The 16,024-nt window shown below is 42.8% G+C and overlaps 1 protein-coding gene across 3 annotated transcripts in view; it reads left to right on the top strand.

Moving 5' to 3' along the window:
* SEC24B (SEC24 homolog B, COPII component) overlaps positions 1–16,024 on the top strand; it is a 722,844-nt gene that overhangs the window by 319,176 nt on the left and 387,644 nt on the right. For all 3 annotated transcript variants that reach the window (XM_078676584.1, XM_078676585.1, XM_078676583.1), the window contains 2 exons: positions 10,019–10,074; positions 10,471–10,677. In XM_078676584.1, the coding sequence (XP_078532710.1) occupies positions 10,019–10,074; positions 10,471–10,677 (263 nt within the window). The remainder of the gene's footprint in view (positions 1–10,018; positions 10,075–10,470; positions 10,678–16,024) is intronic.

Genomic DNA, 16,024 nt, shown 5'->3' with positions numbered 1-16,024 from the left:
CGAGAGAGAGAGATTTATATTTGTTACTTAGTGGCGGTCGTCACTGAGTAGTCATAGTTAGGCAGTAATGCACATGGTTGTCTGCTCCATTGCTAAGTTGTTTTCTTTTACACATCGGGACGTTTTACCGAGCAATTTCTGGGTGTATGCCTCGTGGTGTTTCTCATAGGAGTTATTCAGTGTATCCACTCCTGTGGGTGTGAAAAGACTTCCCTCCTCGGGAGTGTCAAGACACTTTGAAAATGGATTGAATCAATTTGTGGAGTGGCATACATTAGCTACTCTGTAGGCTCTTTATTTGAGATGTTATTAGAGATTTTTCATCATTCCATTTGTCAGGATTGACAACACTCAGGTTGTGTTAAACATCAGAGAAAATGATATACTGGGGCGTATAGCTCTACAACAGTATAGGCATGTCATAGATTATATTACGGTGTGGAATAGGCGGTATTTTGACTGTGTTGCCGCTTATATGCTTAATTTCTGATTAAGATATTCCAACATTGGAGTGTCTGCATATTTGAACGAGGTTGGCCGCTGTTACAACATTGAGTATATGCTGGCAAAGACTTAACGCTCGGTAGCGGTTCGGCTGAAGTCAGATACGCCATATTTCTATTATCATACTTTGTACAAGTCAATCTAATTGTCAGTCTTCATACTACACTTTGTGTTTACTATACACTGCTGAACATCGTATTAGAATAAGGAGTAAAAGTATATTTGTGGTTCATTTAACGAAGAGATTAGGGACTTCTAAGATGGCCGCCACGTTTTCAATCACACTCCTACGTAGGCGTCCAGGGTTAAAGGGTATGGCGGCGAGATACGAACTTGCAGACGCCGTTATGCCAAATGCCGGACGACTGACTAACTCGTAGTTGCCGCATTGAAGTAAGTCCTGGACCTGTAAACAAAGGATTTATTGAGACTACTATGCTGGTAGATACTATTTAGTAAGGGCTGTGATGGCTGTAGAAATTAATCGTTTGGTATCGTTGTTATGTTTTTTAGAATAGAGTGTATATACATTGAAGAGAGCAATTAGCGCCTAGTGAAGAGGACATTTCTAGCCAGTGGATACTTGCTGGAGGTAAGAATGGAGGTGTACACAAGCTGTTTGGGTATCTCTTATGGTTTTACCCTGTCACACATTTGATGTCCAAATTATTTGTTGTAGGATTAAGCGACGTAGTGATTACTAGTGCTTCAAGTGAGTATTAAGATATATGTTTAACACGTTTGTGGTGTTGGTTGAGGATAGAGAGACACTGGTGGTGCACTAGGTGATTAGGATAAACATCATGTGTTGTTGGATGATACACTTTTGGTTTAATTATGGTTCACTTGTTTGGTTTGGTGTAAGCAGACGATCACTATTGTACATATGGAGAAGGTTTTAGAATTGTATAAAATACTTACTGGATTTGTTATGTTTTGCAATAGATTTTTGGTGCAACTTCTTTCGTCCTGAGGATGGTCTCCCGGAATTAATTGTGTTTGAGACCAAAACGTCGACGCCAGTACACCTTTTGTTTACAAGAAATTATTGATGAAAACTGAATAATTTTGAAAATATCTTGAACTGGTGATAATGTATGGCGAATCATTTCATCTAGTCCATACGAATGTACAGAGGGTGTAAGATACTGCTGTAGATACAAAAAACTGAAACAGTGGTTATTAGGTAGCCTTATATGAACTGTATGTGTATATGTATGTTCTTTACTATAAATATTGAAACTGAAAAAACAAGTTTTTGATAAAGGAAACATTTTGGATATAACTTTGTCCTGTGTTATAATGAATTATGTGTTCATAATTGAGACGATATTAGAATAAGTCAAAGTCAAAGTTTATTATGTTTTGGCTCTCGATGAGGGCCACATAAAAATAAACACACAAATATACAACATTAATTACAGATAAATCACAACAGGATAGGAAGGAAACACTACTTGTCTACCGGTAAAGCAATCATCAAACCTCTCCCTATACATCATTAATAAATATCTAAAAACCCTTTAAAAAAATAAAAAATTCTGAAACAAAACATTTCATTTGGAGGGCAGTAAAGTGCATGGAAAAACGTTTTTACATTTAGGATTCCTAGTTGTAGACAAATTGGTTTTATCCATTTATAGCGCAATGGGCGCAATGCGGGACAAATAAACAAGACATGGTTACGATCTTGTACAGCATTATTACAGAGATTACATTTTGGCGATACCCCATACCATTTCGCTAAAAGGAGATTTAGTGGAAGCAGATCATGTCTTAAAAGGTACCATAACCTACGGACTCTATGAGGAATATTCCAAGTTAGGTATTGTTGGGCCAGTTTTGGTATATATGTTTTTACCAATAATTCCCTTTCTTTTTGCCTTGGTTGGGCAAGTATATCCAATTTATAACAGAGTTCCCAAGATGCACATTTTAATTTAAACTTTAGCTCGGCCGGTGAGAGTAAGAATAAGGTGCATTCATCTCATTCTAACAGAGATACTGCTTTTCTAAAGTTTTTTACTAACAAAGAAAACTCGTTAAAGTTGCCCAAGAGTTCCTTTTTAATGGCTTCTCGTAAGGAACCCGGTTTACCTCTGGCCAGACAGGCTACCCATCTTACGAGGGCTACCAACCCCTGTACCCAACAGCTTCGGAGTCCGAATTCCAGCCTGCATGTAGATGCAGAACACGCTGTATTAAGGGAAGAAATTTTTCTTAGTACCTTTCCTTCCATTTTTTGCAGAAAACCCCATTGTTTCAACTCCACTAATTCAATTCCGTACAGTAGAGTTGCAGGTATCTTTGCCCTAAATACATCCAAAAAGAGTGAGAAATGTCTCTTCCCTGTCGCATTGTATAGAGAACATAACCCCATGCCATGGGCCAATGCTTTTCGTGAGTTATGTTCAATGTGGGGATTCTCACTAAGGTTTGCTGAGATTATTTTGCCTAGGAAGGTGTAGGTTTTAACCACCTCAATTTTTTTCCACCTATGGCCCAGCTATAGCTTCCAGACCTACATTTTTTCTTTCCAAAGATGCACATGATTTTACTTTTCGATATATTAATTTTCATGTGATGTGCTTCAGCAAATTGATTCAATGCATGTAGACGATTAGACAAACCCTTCGGGGTTAAATCTAAAACAAGTATGTCATCCGCATACATTAGAACCGATATGGATGACCCTCCAATTGTCGGGGCTAATCCCTCACAAACTGCAATGGAAGATGGTAGGTCTGCCGTATATAGTGAAAACAATATAGGGGCCAGTATGCATCCTTGTTTTAACCCGTTCTGAGAAGGGATAGATTGAGAAAGACCCCTTTCTCCGCCTTGTAGCACCTTACACCACGTGTTCGAGTGAAGAGACTTTACTAATTCAAGTAAATACACTGGCATACCCAATACAGCCAGCTTTCTCCACAGCGTTGGACGGTCCACCTTGTCAAACGCTGTGGAGAAATCGATAAATGCTGCATATATGCCACCACCTCGAACACGTACATATTTGTCCACAATCACCTGCAATAATGTCAAGTTATCTAGAGTTCCATGCTCTTTGCGAAATCCCGTTTGTTCCATAGGTAAAATACCATTTGTTTCTGCCCATTCAGTTATTAACATTAAAAGACATTTGGCGAAAATTTTTCCTATCGAATCCAATAGAGCTATTAGACGATAATTCATAGGCTTATCTCGTGCACCCTTTTTATATATGGGGATTAATATACTTCCCCTCCAAGAGTCGGGGACTGATCTAGATATAAAGCATGCTTGAAACACTGGGAGAAGAATCCTACTCCAGGAAGTGACGTCTTGCTAAATTATTGACATAGGCAATTCGTCCGGACCCATTGCTCCGGAAGAGCGCATACTCTTTATCACGGTAGCTATGGATTTCTCGGTGGGGAGTTCTATTTTATGCTCACTATTTGAGGCTGGATCCCATTTATCCCCCACTGTACCATTAGATGCATATAAGCTAGATACGAATATTATCCAGACATCTTCCGCAATAGAGATTGGGGTGGGGGTTGTTATTGCTCCACATCCCTTCCCTATTATGGACCAGAAATCTCTAGATTTGTTAAAGGCCGAAGCCTCTCTTAACCTAATCCAGAGAGAATCTTCTTTTTCTCTTTTTAACTTAAATCTCAATCTAACCCTCCTTCTTTTTAGTAAGGCTAACTTTTGCTCTAGATATTAGAATAAGAAATAGTTAGGTAAATGATTCCTCAAGGATCGTCTTCTATGTCTTAGAGGTCACTGCATCCCCACCAAACATCTCACCCCACAGGCATTCCCTCTTCACAGAATATCATCTCCTCCATCAAAGAGAAGTACAAGCACTCCTCCTCAAAGGAGCAGTTTAGCCTGTGCCAATATACCACAGCAGTGAAGGGATGTATCTGTATACTTTCTCAAACCAAGAAAGGATGGGATACTCAGGCATATTACTAGATCTCAGGCCTCTCAACGAGTACATCCTGTCGGAGCACTCCATATGGCCACCCTACAAGACGTCAATGTCTGCATCAAGAAGGCAGCTTCATGACCGCTCTCGCCCAATTCCCCCTGCTCACGGCCACTACCTGTGGTAAGTGGTTATCGTTATCAGTTCAAGCTACTGCCCTTTGGGTCAGTACGGCCCCTGCTTACCATGGCAGCCGCTCACCTCAGAAGAAGAAGCAGTATTATGTTCCCTTATAAGGACAACTGGCTGATCAAGAGTGCAATCAAGCAACTGTGTCTCACCCACTCGCAAACTACCATAGACCTTCTGTACAATTTAGGCTTCAACAACGATACAGTCAAGTCCCACCTCCAACCCCTCCAAGTCCAGCCTTTTCTGTGTGCAGTTTTCATTACAGTCATCAGGATTGTTACCCCAGTGGCTCCATGCTTTCCAACTACTACTATCCATATCGCTGCTGAGCTATCAGAACAGTGATGTGCCTTTTTAGCATGATGTCATCTTGCATTGCCATAATACCACATGCAAAATTAACCATACATACTCTGCAAGAGTCCTTAGTGGCACAGTGGTCACAAGGGGAAGGCCAAAGGGACAGTTTAGTGTAGATGTGGGCCAGCACCATCCCTCTCTCTATTGGTAGAACAGCAACAGTCTGTTGTGTTGCAGGGCTGGCCCTTTCTAGACCTAGTTCTGATAGTGACCATCACTACAGATGATTCCCTTACAGGCTGTGATGCACATCTGCAACACATCGCCATCCAGGGTGTGTGGTTGTCCCACCAACGGGGTCTCCATATCAACTACTTAGAACTGCAGTCTATCCAGCTGACACTCAAAGCCTTCTTCCAAGTTGGTACCCATCAGAACAGACAACATGACAGCAATTTATTATCTGCAGAAACAGGGAGGCACACACTCTATGCGGCTCACAGCGCTGTCGAGGAAAACCTGAGGTTGGTCATTCTTCCACAGGATACATCTGCTAGCGGAGTACCTGCTGGGACTGGACTACAAATTTGAAGACCTGTGCAGGAGCAACAAGCCCACAAGTGGTAACTTCATTCTCAAGTCTTACTCCTGTACTTATCCGTAGCCAAAAGCACACAATGTCAACATTTCTCCTCTAGGCTCCCACACCACCAGTCCATGGGCAATGGACTATGGATGAATTAATCAGGGATATTTGCCTATGCTTTTCCGCCTCTGCCATTCCTTCCGTCCATGCTTCAGCAAACATCTCTCCCCCTTTTTCTGGTGGCTCCCACCCTAGCGAGAACACCCTAGACTTATCAGTGGTTTCTCAGGAACTGCCCCATCAGTTTGATCTCACCACGCAAAACCAAGGCAAAATTAGGCATCTGAACCTCAGGCAGTTCAATCTTGCAATCCTGCTCAGCAAATCCTTGATTGTTATTATCTGAATCTCCCTGCAAAATGCATGTATATCATCTGTGAGGCACGTAGACCCACCACGTGCATGTAAGTGGAGACGCTTTGTCCACTATTGCCTTCCTACACATATAGATCCACTCAAACCAGCAGTACAAGATATAGGGTTTTACCTCCTTCATCTTCCATATGCCTCCATTTAGCAGCAGTCACAACATACTTGCAAAATAGTGTGAGCACCTATCCCTCTTCTAGGTCCCTGTCGTTAAAGCCTTGATGGAAGGGCATTCCACCCAGGGTTCCTCCCGCCCCAGTTTGGAAACTAAATTTCATACTTATTCAACTCATGAGGCTGCCTTTTGAGTCCACACACTTGTGCCCGCTACAGTTCCTATTAAGGGAGGTTGTCTTTCTAGTTGCTATCACATCTTTAAGGCGTGTTAGTGAACTTCAAGCTCTTACTCTGCAGGAACCTTTCTTCTAGGTTCATAATGACAAGGTAGTTCTTTGGACAAACCAAAGTTTCTCCCAAAAGTGGTTCCCTATTCTACCTCAATTAAACCATTTAATTCCTGGTTCTCTTTTTTTTCAAAGCCACAATCTATCGCCAAGAGGGCCCTACATATGCTGGATGTCAAACTTGCCATCCTCGTTTATGTTGTTAGGACCAAGCCCTTTCGTAAAATCCAAACTATTCTTTAACACTTTAACTAAACCATACAATGGTCACATCCTATCTATCCAAAGGAGGCATAGCCAAATGGCTTATCAAATGTATTCAAACACGCTATGCTAAGGCAAAGAGACAACACCTTGCCCCACCCAGACTTCACTCTTCTGCTCGCAAGAAGGGGGCCTCCATGGCCTTCCTTCATAACATCCCCCAAAGCTGACCTATGTAAAGCAGCTACCAGGTCCACCACACACATGTTCACCAAACATTCCTGTGTGGACGTGTTAGCATGACAGCAAGCACATGTGGGCCAAGTAACAAACTCTTTTTCAGTCATCAACATCCCCGGCTAGCTATCGCCTACATGAGCACTGCTTTACAGTCTATGCAGAGCATTGTATCTACAGCTAGACATGCCACAAATGGAATATGTTACTTACCGTGTAAACATCTGTTTGTGGCATATAGTGCTGTAGATTGACATGCACCCACCCTGCGTCTCTATAAGCTTCTGTTTGTTGCAGTCGTCTTTTCTCTTTTGCGTTGTCATCTCTTCTTTCCTTTCCTATGCTCCATCTTCATCCTATCCCACTGTGTGGAAAACAATCTAACAATGGAGCCAACTCCCATACGCTTTACCAGTCATAGGAAGAATCCTTATACCTGGTGACTCGTAAGTCTTCTTTGAAGAAAAACAATTTGCACACGTCTGAGCCCAACACTAGATGGCAGGAGTATGCAGAGCAAGTGCATCTATAGCACTACATACCACGAACAGATGCTTACAGGATAAGTAACATAATCATTACTCCGTAGTGACCTTCCTAAGGGAATGTTTTGAGTTGAAAGACCTTCATCACAGTGTCCCACCCTTTCTGTCTTAATTCTCATTAAAAGGATTGTGGTCTAAAGAACACTTGAGAAAAGCTAGGCAAGGTTGGAACTAGAACAAGAAGCAACGTAAATGTGAGAATTTTTTTTTTTCTCTAGCCATAAATACCTTAAGGGACGTCCATAGCACAGAGCTGTTATGTTCCCCAACCTAGGCCTAAATAGCAAAGCGACCAGCGACCTTTCATTTACATTTGTCCTACCTTTCTCTACATAACGGTTCTAGCACTGACCTTTTACCCAGTTACGCCCTGAATAAATGTCGATTGGTTTTCTTGAAATGAGCCCCATTTATTTTGCATGCAGATTCTTAGTAAAATCGTGCACATGATGTACATAACAGGATTAACATACTCTGTATAAAAGTCCTGGTCATCTTCATCCTGGGGCGACAGAACTACTTTGCATAGTTCAATTATTGATTTAGTCTCATTTACGTAATCATACTCACAACATATCGATTGTGGTAGAAACGCCAAGGCTATCTTTGTGGTATAAAAGAACCGTAACTTCACTATGTAACCAGAAGAGACGCTTCCACAAGACACTGCGGTCCCTGCACGCTGAAGCTCCAACACGGGGTGGCCTGACATCCCTTGCGGGATGTCCAACTAAAGACCAAGACTGGGTCCTTCATTCTTTCCCATCAGGTAATGGGGTTGGCTCTTTCCTAGGGGATTCTTAGCTTTACACCTCACACATGCAACGTACACTTAGATAGGGTCCGCATCGTAGGAGTACCCTTGAATACTGTTATGTTTATATGCCTGCATATATTCACTGTTTTAGCACCATGGTCGAATTTTACCTTCTAATTACTTTGTTGGTGCTTTCAATCTTTTACATTTGCTTCTGTCTTATGATTGTTGCAGCAAACATGTTTTATACTAGAATGACACTGGTTCAATAAACGCTTATTGAAAACGTCCCCAACGTTTATTCTGTGCATCTCTCTGAGAGTAGGTGAGCATGATTGACTGAGCGAAAAGTACTATACTGTTTCCACAATCCCTGAAGGGTCTAGGTTTGTCATGTTCGATGGTTGCCAGACACTATTTGCTCCTTGGCAAGGTTAGGGGCTTACGGTAGCACTGTGAGCTAGCTAGTCTATAGGCTGACGTATCCTGCGGGGGTGCCCGGAACTAGCTTTGGTACCAACCCCTTAGTTCATGTTGTCCAACAAATGCGCAGAACCCATGTATTTTTAGGAACTACATGACAGAGCAACAATAAGAGCAGGAAACTAGAACCCTGAAAATGAAGGGACACTAAACACGAATGGGTGGACAGCAGAGTACTTAGTGGTCAAATTGCTTTCCAAAGTGGGATAGGAGCACCATGGTTTGATGCAAGCTATCCTAGAAATAAATGAATACTTGTGACACAGAGGGCCATTATAAATAAAACCTAGCTATGAATCAGACCTATCACCTTATTCTCTCTGCCCTCATTCATTAACACAGCATACTAATCTTACTTTATTGACCAGTGAGGCAGCGAATAACGCTAGCCATTGCCATTCTCATCTTTTTTGTCAGAGCCCATTTGGCAGCACTTAAAAAGGACAGTTTACAGTATCTAGAATTATTGCGAAGCTCCAAGGTCATTAAGGCTGTTATAACATTGTTGTGCCTGTGCTGTGTCTCATTCTTGTATACCCTTAGTTTCTGTCTCTTTCCTGCTCCCGCCTTCTACTTTATCTCATTTTCTGTTGAACTGTTCTCTGTTTGCCGGTGTACCTGAGCTTCGAATTAACTTGCTTTTTAAGAGGGACTTCAGAAAATCTTTGTACCAACAAATACAATTTCTTCAAAATCTAATTGACTACCCTACTCACAAGGTCAGCATTCCAATGAATATGCTAATGTTCAAGTATGATAGCATATATTAATGCTACTTGCTGTTTAGTAATTTTAGACTAATATTTTCTTTCACCAATACTGCAGATTCTGCTTTATATTTTGCAGCAAATGAAAGAATACTTCAGTTTTAAAGACTTTATTAATTTAAATCTGATTCTTAAGCACTGTTCCTTGTTGTTCATGAAGTTAACCATTATTAATTGATCTCATTAAAATTATGGGCCCATGCTGGAGGTGAGGATACAAAAAGAGTGACTTTGAATGTATGCAGGTAGTAATTAATGGTCACATTTTAAGCCTTCCGACTCGGCATTCCCAAGAGTATACTAGTCACAATTAAGATATTTCTATTATAAATGTATTTTTAAATCAAACACACCATTTTCAAAGAAGTTTCAAACTTTGGGCCCTTGAATGGTTATTAATTGAAATGCTATTAATGTTGATACATTAAATATAGAAAGTGAGTTAACAACTGACGTTATTTTTTGAGTAATATTTTTTACAGTAGTTTCAAAAGTCTTCACACAACTGATATTGTGTTTTTTTTGGGGGGGTGGTATGTATTTAAGTTGGTGTCCGTTTCTGCATGCTCTCTTTCAAGAATTCCGCATGAAAAATGTATAGTCATAGACACGATTTCAAATCTTACATGTGATTTTTATTCTTCATATGTTTTGTTTCATTAATAAAATATGTATTTTCCCCCCATAGATATTTTCTTACCTACTCCAGATAGTTTACTTGTTAATCTGCATGAGAGCAAAGAGGTATGATTAATTAATCAGTACAATTCTTAGTTCAGCGTATACATGTATACTTTTATAAATCTTAATTGTAACTTTATTTTGTTTTATTTTACAATTTTTGAAACTTGTAGTTTCACTCACAATTATGTGAGCTATATAATAGAATAATTGTCATACGTTTTGAGTCTATTGATTTCCAGTAATGCAACTTTTAATTTGGGTTGTTTTATTGTTTAAGCTCAATCATTTCCTATAAAATTGCCTCCTCTTTCTTTAATCATTTTAAAGGCTTTGTTACTCATATCTTAATGTAAGTTCTATTAAACGATATGAAGTGGTAATTGATGCTAGTAATTTCCAAGTAGGTGTTAAAAATGAAAATTGTGAATGTCAATAAACAAAGTCGTTTTTTTACAGCTTATTGTGGATTTATTGAATGCCTTACCAAATCTCTTCATCAACACAAGGGAGACTCACAGTGCTCTAGGTCCTGCTCTGCAGGCAGCCTTTAAACTGATGTCTCCGACAGGCGGTCGCATATCAGTATTTCAGTCACAGCTGCCATCTATTGGGGCAGGAGCTTTGCAGTCTAGAGAAGATCCTAATCAAAGATCAAGTACCAAGGTACATTGATTTATTTTCATAGTACAGTGTTTATTCTGATATAACAAGTGTGGCATGAACTTTAAAGCATAAATCCACTCGTGATTGCATATTTTCATAATGTTGTTTGGATTTTGAAAGTCAGAACTACTTTTATGTTTACAATTATTTTCTGATGGTGACTATTAACTACTGATTCCTCCCCTTAAGAATATCCTCAGTTACCAAACTAGATCTGAAGAATTGTTCAACAATATTCCTGCATGTCGATAGGTTGTATGACCGTGTAGGTCATATACTTATTTCAAAATGTGCTTCCAACAGTGTGCTAGGGACAATGTCTCTTTGGTGTTTGGACTCGAATTTGTGTAATAAATGTGCCCTCATGCGCCTGTAGGTGATCCATGAGCAGGAGATGAAACATTGTTGAAAATAAGAAGTGGATACATTCAAAACATAGATCCTGCCCCCCCCCCCCTAGAACTTGCTGATTGCTTGCATACTTTTTTTGATACAAGCCCATCCCGCCATTTGAAATCAAGAGAGAAGGTGCAAGGGTGTTAATCTAAAGATCGTACCCCAGTAGCATCTTTTTACTTTTATCTGGTTGTGCAGCTAGTCCTGATGCACACTGATTACCCTAGTCTTTCATTGACCCCCCAGTAAATGGCGGGCTTGAAGGACAATGCTGCTCTTCTGGCTCTCTCTAATGTGGTTTAGGCCCCATTGAGCCACAAGGGGCTTCAGTTGGACTTCTGCTGGCAGTCCCTCTCTTGCTGCCAACTGACCCTGTGGAACCCCTTGACAGGCCTGTTCTGATGCCTGTCCTGATTATTCTACTCCAGCCCCAAGATCCACACCAGTTCCTTTTGTACTGTTTGTGATGTCGACTTTGCCTGCGCATTCCCAGGACCCAACTCTGACTCAGGTTTCCAATCTCCAGCTGTGGTTGGCCTGCTCCAGGACTATGTTGCCCTACGAGAATACAAAAGTACAACCAGTAAATTTGCAACCAGAGTCTACTCCTCAACATAGACCTTGGTGCCAAAACTACTAGAGGCAACAGGCCTTATGAATTAGATGCTGACATGATTCTTGGTATGCAAAATGTTCTCAATGACACTCCTGATGATTAGAGGGCACACAACCTGTTCCCATCTCTCTCTAATTATGATTAGGGCTCCCGGTTTTATGGTATTTATTTTTTTCATATTTCCGTCTGTATTTATCCATATTTATTTTTTTATCATTTTATCTGTATTTATCCGCATTTATTTTTGTGGCAAGCAAAAGAAGACGCTGCAGCTAGTATTTTTTCACATTTATTTTAATAGACAATGCACACTTTTGCCGTTTTTTTGATAGTGTGACCTTGCACCAAAGGTAATGAAGTGCAACAAAGCAGACTCCGTCATAGCTCCGCACCTCCGAGACGTCATCAACTGCTCCTTCAACTCCGCTACCTTCCCAGAAGACTGGAAACACGCTGAACTCACCGCCCTTCTGAAAAAACCAACAGCAGACCCCACCGAACTCAAAAACTACCGCCCCATCTCGCTTCTTCCATTCCCGGCCAAAGTCATCGAGAAAGCCGTCAACAACCAGCTCGCCGCCTTCCTCGAAGCCAACAAATCACTCGACCCCTCACAATCTGGCTTCCGAGCCAAACACAGCACTGAGACCGCCCTCATCGCAGCAACAGACGACATTCGAACTCTACTGGACAATGGAGACACAGTCGCCCTCATCCTCCTCGACCTCTCTGCAGCCTTCGACACAGTCTGCCACAGCACCCTTTTACAACGCCTCAGAAACATCGGAATCCAAGGAAAAGCACTGGAATGGATCACCTCGTTCCTCACCGGAAGAACCCAGAGAGTCCGCCTCCCACCATTCAAGTCCGAGGCCTCTGAAATCATCTGCGGCGTACCTCAAGGATCCTCACTCAGTCCCACCCTCTTCAACGTATACATGAGCCCCCTCGCGGCCATCGCCCGCCAACACAACCTCAACATCATCTCTTACGCGGACGACACTCAACTGATCCTTTCTCTCACCAAGGACCCCAGCACCGCCAAAACTAACCTACACGAAGGAATGAAAGAAGTCGCCGAATGGATGAAACAAAGCCGTCTGAAACTGAATTCAGACAAAACAGAAGTCCTCATCTTAGGTACATCCCCCTCTGCATGGGACGACTCCTGGTGGCCGGAAGCCCTCGGAAAAGCACCCATCCCGACAGACCACGCACGGAACCTTGGCGTCATCCTGGATTCTTCACTCTCCATGAACAGACAAGTCAGCGCCGTATCCTCTTCCTGCTTTAACATTCTTCGCATGCTCAGAAAAACATTTCGCTGGATCCCCTCCGAAACAAGGAAAACAGTCACCCACGCTCTAGTCACGAGCCGACTGGACTACGGAAACACCCTCTACGCAGGTACCACCGCTAAACTCCAGAAGAAACTACAACGAATCCAAAACGCCTCAGCCAGGCTCATATTAGACATCCCACGCAACGAACACATCTCTGGTCACCTTAAAGACCTCCACTGGCTACCCGTCAATAAGAGGATCACTTTCCGACTGCTTACCCACGCACACAAATCACTCTACGACATCGGACCAGATTGCCTCAACTCTCGACTGTCCTTCTACTCCCCCTCCCGCCAACTTCGCTCTTCCAGCCAAGCCAAGCCACTGTACCTCGCATCAACAAGACCACCATGGGAGGCAGATCCTTTTCATACCTGGCTGCCAAAACATGGAACTCACTCCCCGCTTACCTTCGCCTCACCCAGAATCACCTAGCGTTCAGAAAGCAGCTTAAAACGTGGATATTTGACAAATAATCCTCCTCCCCTTCCTAAGCGCCTTGAAACCCTCTGGGTATGTAGTGCGCTATACAAATTTTATGACTTGACTTGACTTATGACTTTACATGAGCAACAGTTTGATTACACAAGGTCATTTTCATTTTTACAGACACTGGGAAATTAAGGGATTCGGCCAGAATCATGGGATGGTGAGCCAAACCCAAGACTTGAGCCTGTATGCTAACACCCATGGTTGTTAATTCACCCCAGTGCTAGGCGTAGTGAAGGTGACATCACAATCCTTTTGCCATCAACAGTGTTACTCTTAGCCCCATAGAAGTAACTTAATTCCTGCTGTGTGGCTAAGAAAATAAAGGAATGTAAACAGGGCTGTTAGTTTCCTGATTTCTTCATGTTTCGCCCACAGCAATGATGACAAGGCAAGTCGGCTGGTTCACTGGCTCTGGGTTGTAGCTGTGAACCAGGGGCTGTTGTATCTCAGATGCCCACATGTTCATGTGCACTTTTATTTAAGATGCGTCGCTGCCATCCTCGGCGTTCAATCCACAGCGCTCTGAGTTCAAGTCGCGGACACCGCCCGATATATCTCCCTTTACTGAAGCTGCTTAGTGGTGGAGAATGGCGTAGCAAATGTGCCACGGGCACTAAAGGAAGCAAAGCCTCCCCCCCCCCCCCTTCACACCAACCCCCAATACACTGGTTTCGTACTCATTTTGGGATGTGGGGGTAACCTCGCTGTGGTGCCAGGCCCTCCTTAAACTAGCTATCTTGATGGGCCTTTCATTTTACTTGTAGATTGACAAAAAAAGTGAGCCGCACTGACTCCTCCACCCCCACCACATTGTGCACTTTTACCACTACTTCGAGACAATGAGAACATCACTGTCCTGCTGCTTGCCCATTTCTTTGCACTTTAAACTATGCCGCCGGACAGGCAGTTCCCACAAGCTGATAATGAGGCAACAGATGACGAGAGTCATGGTGTTACCAGGATGTGGGGGGGGGGGGGGGGGGGGGGCAATTAACCCCATGGCATGTTCAATACCGGTGTGATGTATTGATAAAGGCCAAATAGCGCTCTCGGCCTTCTGCTGTCTGGGAGGTAGAGAGACTTGCGCATAAACAGATCAGTCTCAGTTGGCAACAGAGTGCTCAGCACAGACTGACAGAGTGATTTAGAGTGGATAATAACCTGCAGGACATCGCACTATCAGTTTCAGATTTCTTTTCCTAACCCTTGTGCGCACACCATAAAGCCGGTTTAGTAAGTATTTTTCCGTTTCTATTTATAAATACAGACCAAGGAATAAAAGTTTTCCGTCTGTATTTATATGTAGAAATCAGTTTAAACGGAAAACCGGGAGCCTTAATTATGATGATGTGTCCCTCTTCTGGTTCTACAAAATGCCAGTGGGCTGGAAACATCCTCTGAGACTGAGCCGCCAACCAAAGAAAGTGCCTTTGCCTCAGTAGTTGTGCTAAGGGCAGCAGAAGTGCTAAACTTACAGTTGCGCAAAGTTGAAACCAAGGCAAACATATTATCTTAGATAATTAAACCAGGTTCAACCGTTCCTGATCCCCTTTTGCCATTAAACGAGATTCTTCTCTTCTTGACACTCATTGCCAATTTGTCCAAAGCCCTGCTTGGGTCCCACTGGTCATTCGACCTGTTGCCGTGAGACATAGATCTTCCCCTTGTGAGCCAGATGACAAGGCATCCTATGCCTGAAAGCCCGCAAACACAGACTTTGACGAGTAAGGTTACCTCTAGTGCCTACCCGATCAATCCTCCGGATAGAGTGTTGAACCATATTGATGCCTTTGGAAGGAGGTTGTTCTCTTTGGCAAGTTTAGCCTTAAGAACCATGAACACAATGTGCCTTTTATGCATGTATACCCATGTTTTATGGGACATGGGCAGTGAGATTTTGCCAGGAGTCCTGGAAGACCACTGGGCCTCTCTGGCTCAAACAACACAGGATATCCATGACACAGCAAAGTATATATTGTTTCCTGCCTTGGACACCTCAGGCCATGTTTTGAAGAACTATTGGCACTAGTGTAGTGCTTAGAAGGCATGTGTCGATGCCCAAGCGTCCCTTATGGACATGCCCATTGATGGTTCTGCATTGTTTGCAGATAAGCTGATTCCGTACTCTATCGATTTATGGACAGAAAAGCCCACAGCACAGCCCTTCGGGGGGCGGGGCAGCTCAGGGTCTCCCACCAAGCAGTTCCACCATCAGTACAGGAAGTTTTGAGGCAAATCAATCTTGGGGATTAGCCTATAGACAGCGGAAGCTCTCCCAGCCTGTGCAGCAACAGGAGTCCCAGTCCTTTTGGGCCACCGGTCATGGCGGAGCTAGAAAGCATGGCGGGGCTAGAGGTCATACCTGTGGCCGAGGCCATAGCTGCAGCTGAGGCTGATCGCACCAGCAGTTACAGCTTTCCTCTAACACTTTCTCCCCTGCTACTGTGGTTTATGTGCAAGGAGGGTGGGGGAGGTGCTGGCTCAGACCATATACCCAGCT

The sequence above is a fragment of the Lissotriton helveticus genome, chromosome 2_1 (genome assembly GCF_964261635.1).
Source record: "Lissotriton helveticus chromosome 2_1, aLisHel1.1, whole genome shotgun sequence".
NCBI lineage: Eukaryota > Metazoa > Chordata > Amphibia > Caudata > Salamandridae > Lissotriton > Lissotriton helveticus.
This window is presented reverse-complemented; position numbering and strand designations above follow the sequence as displayed.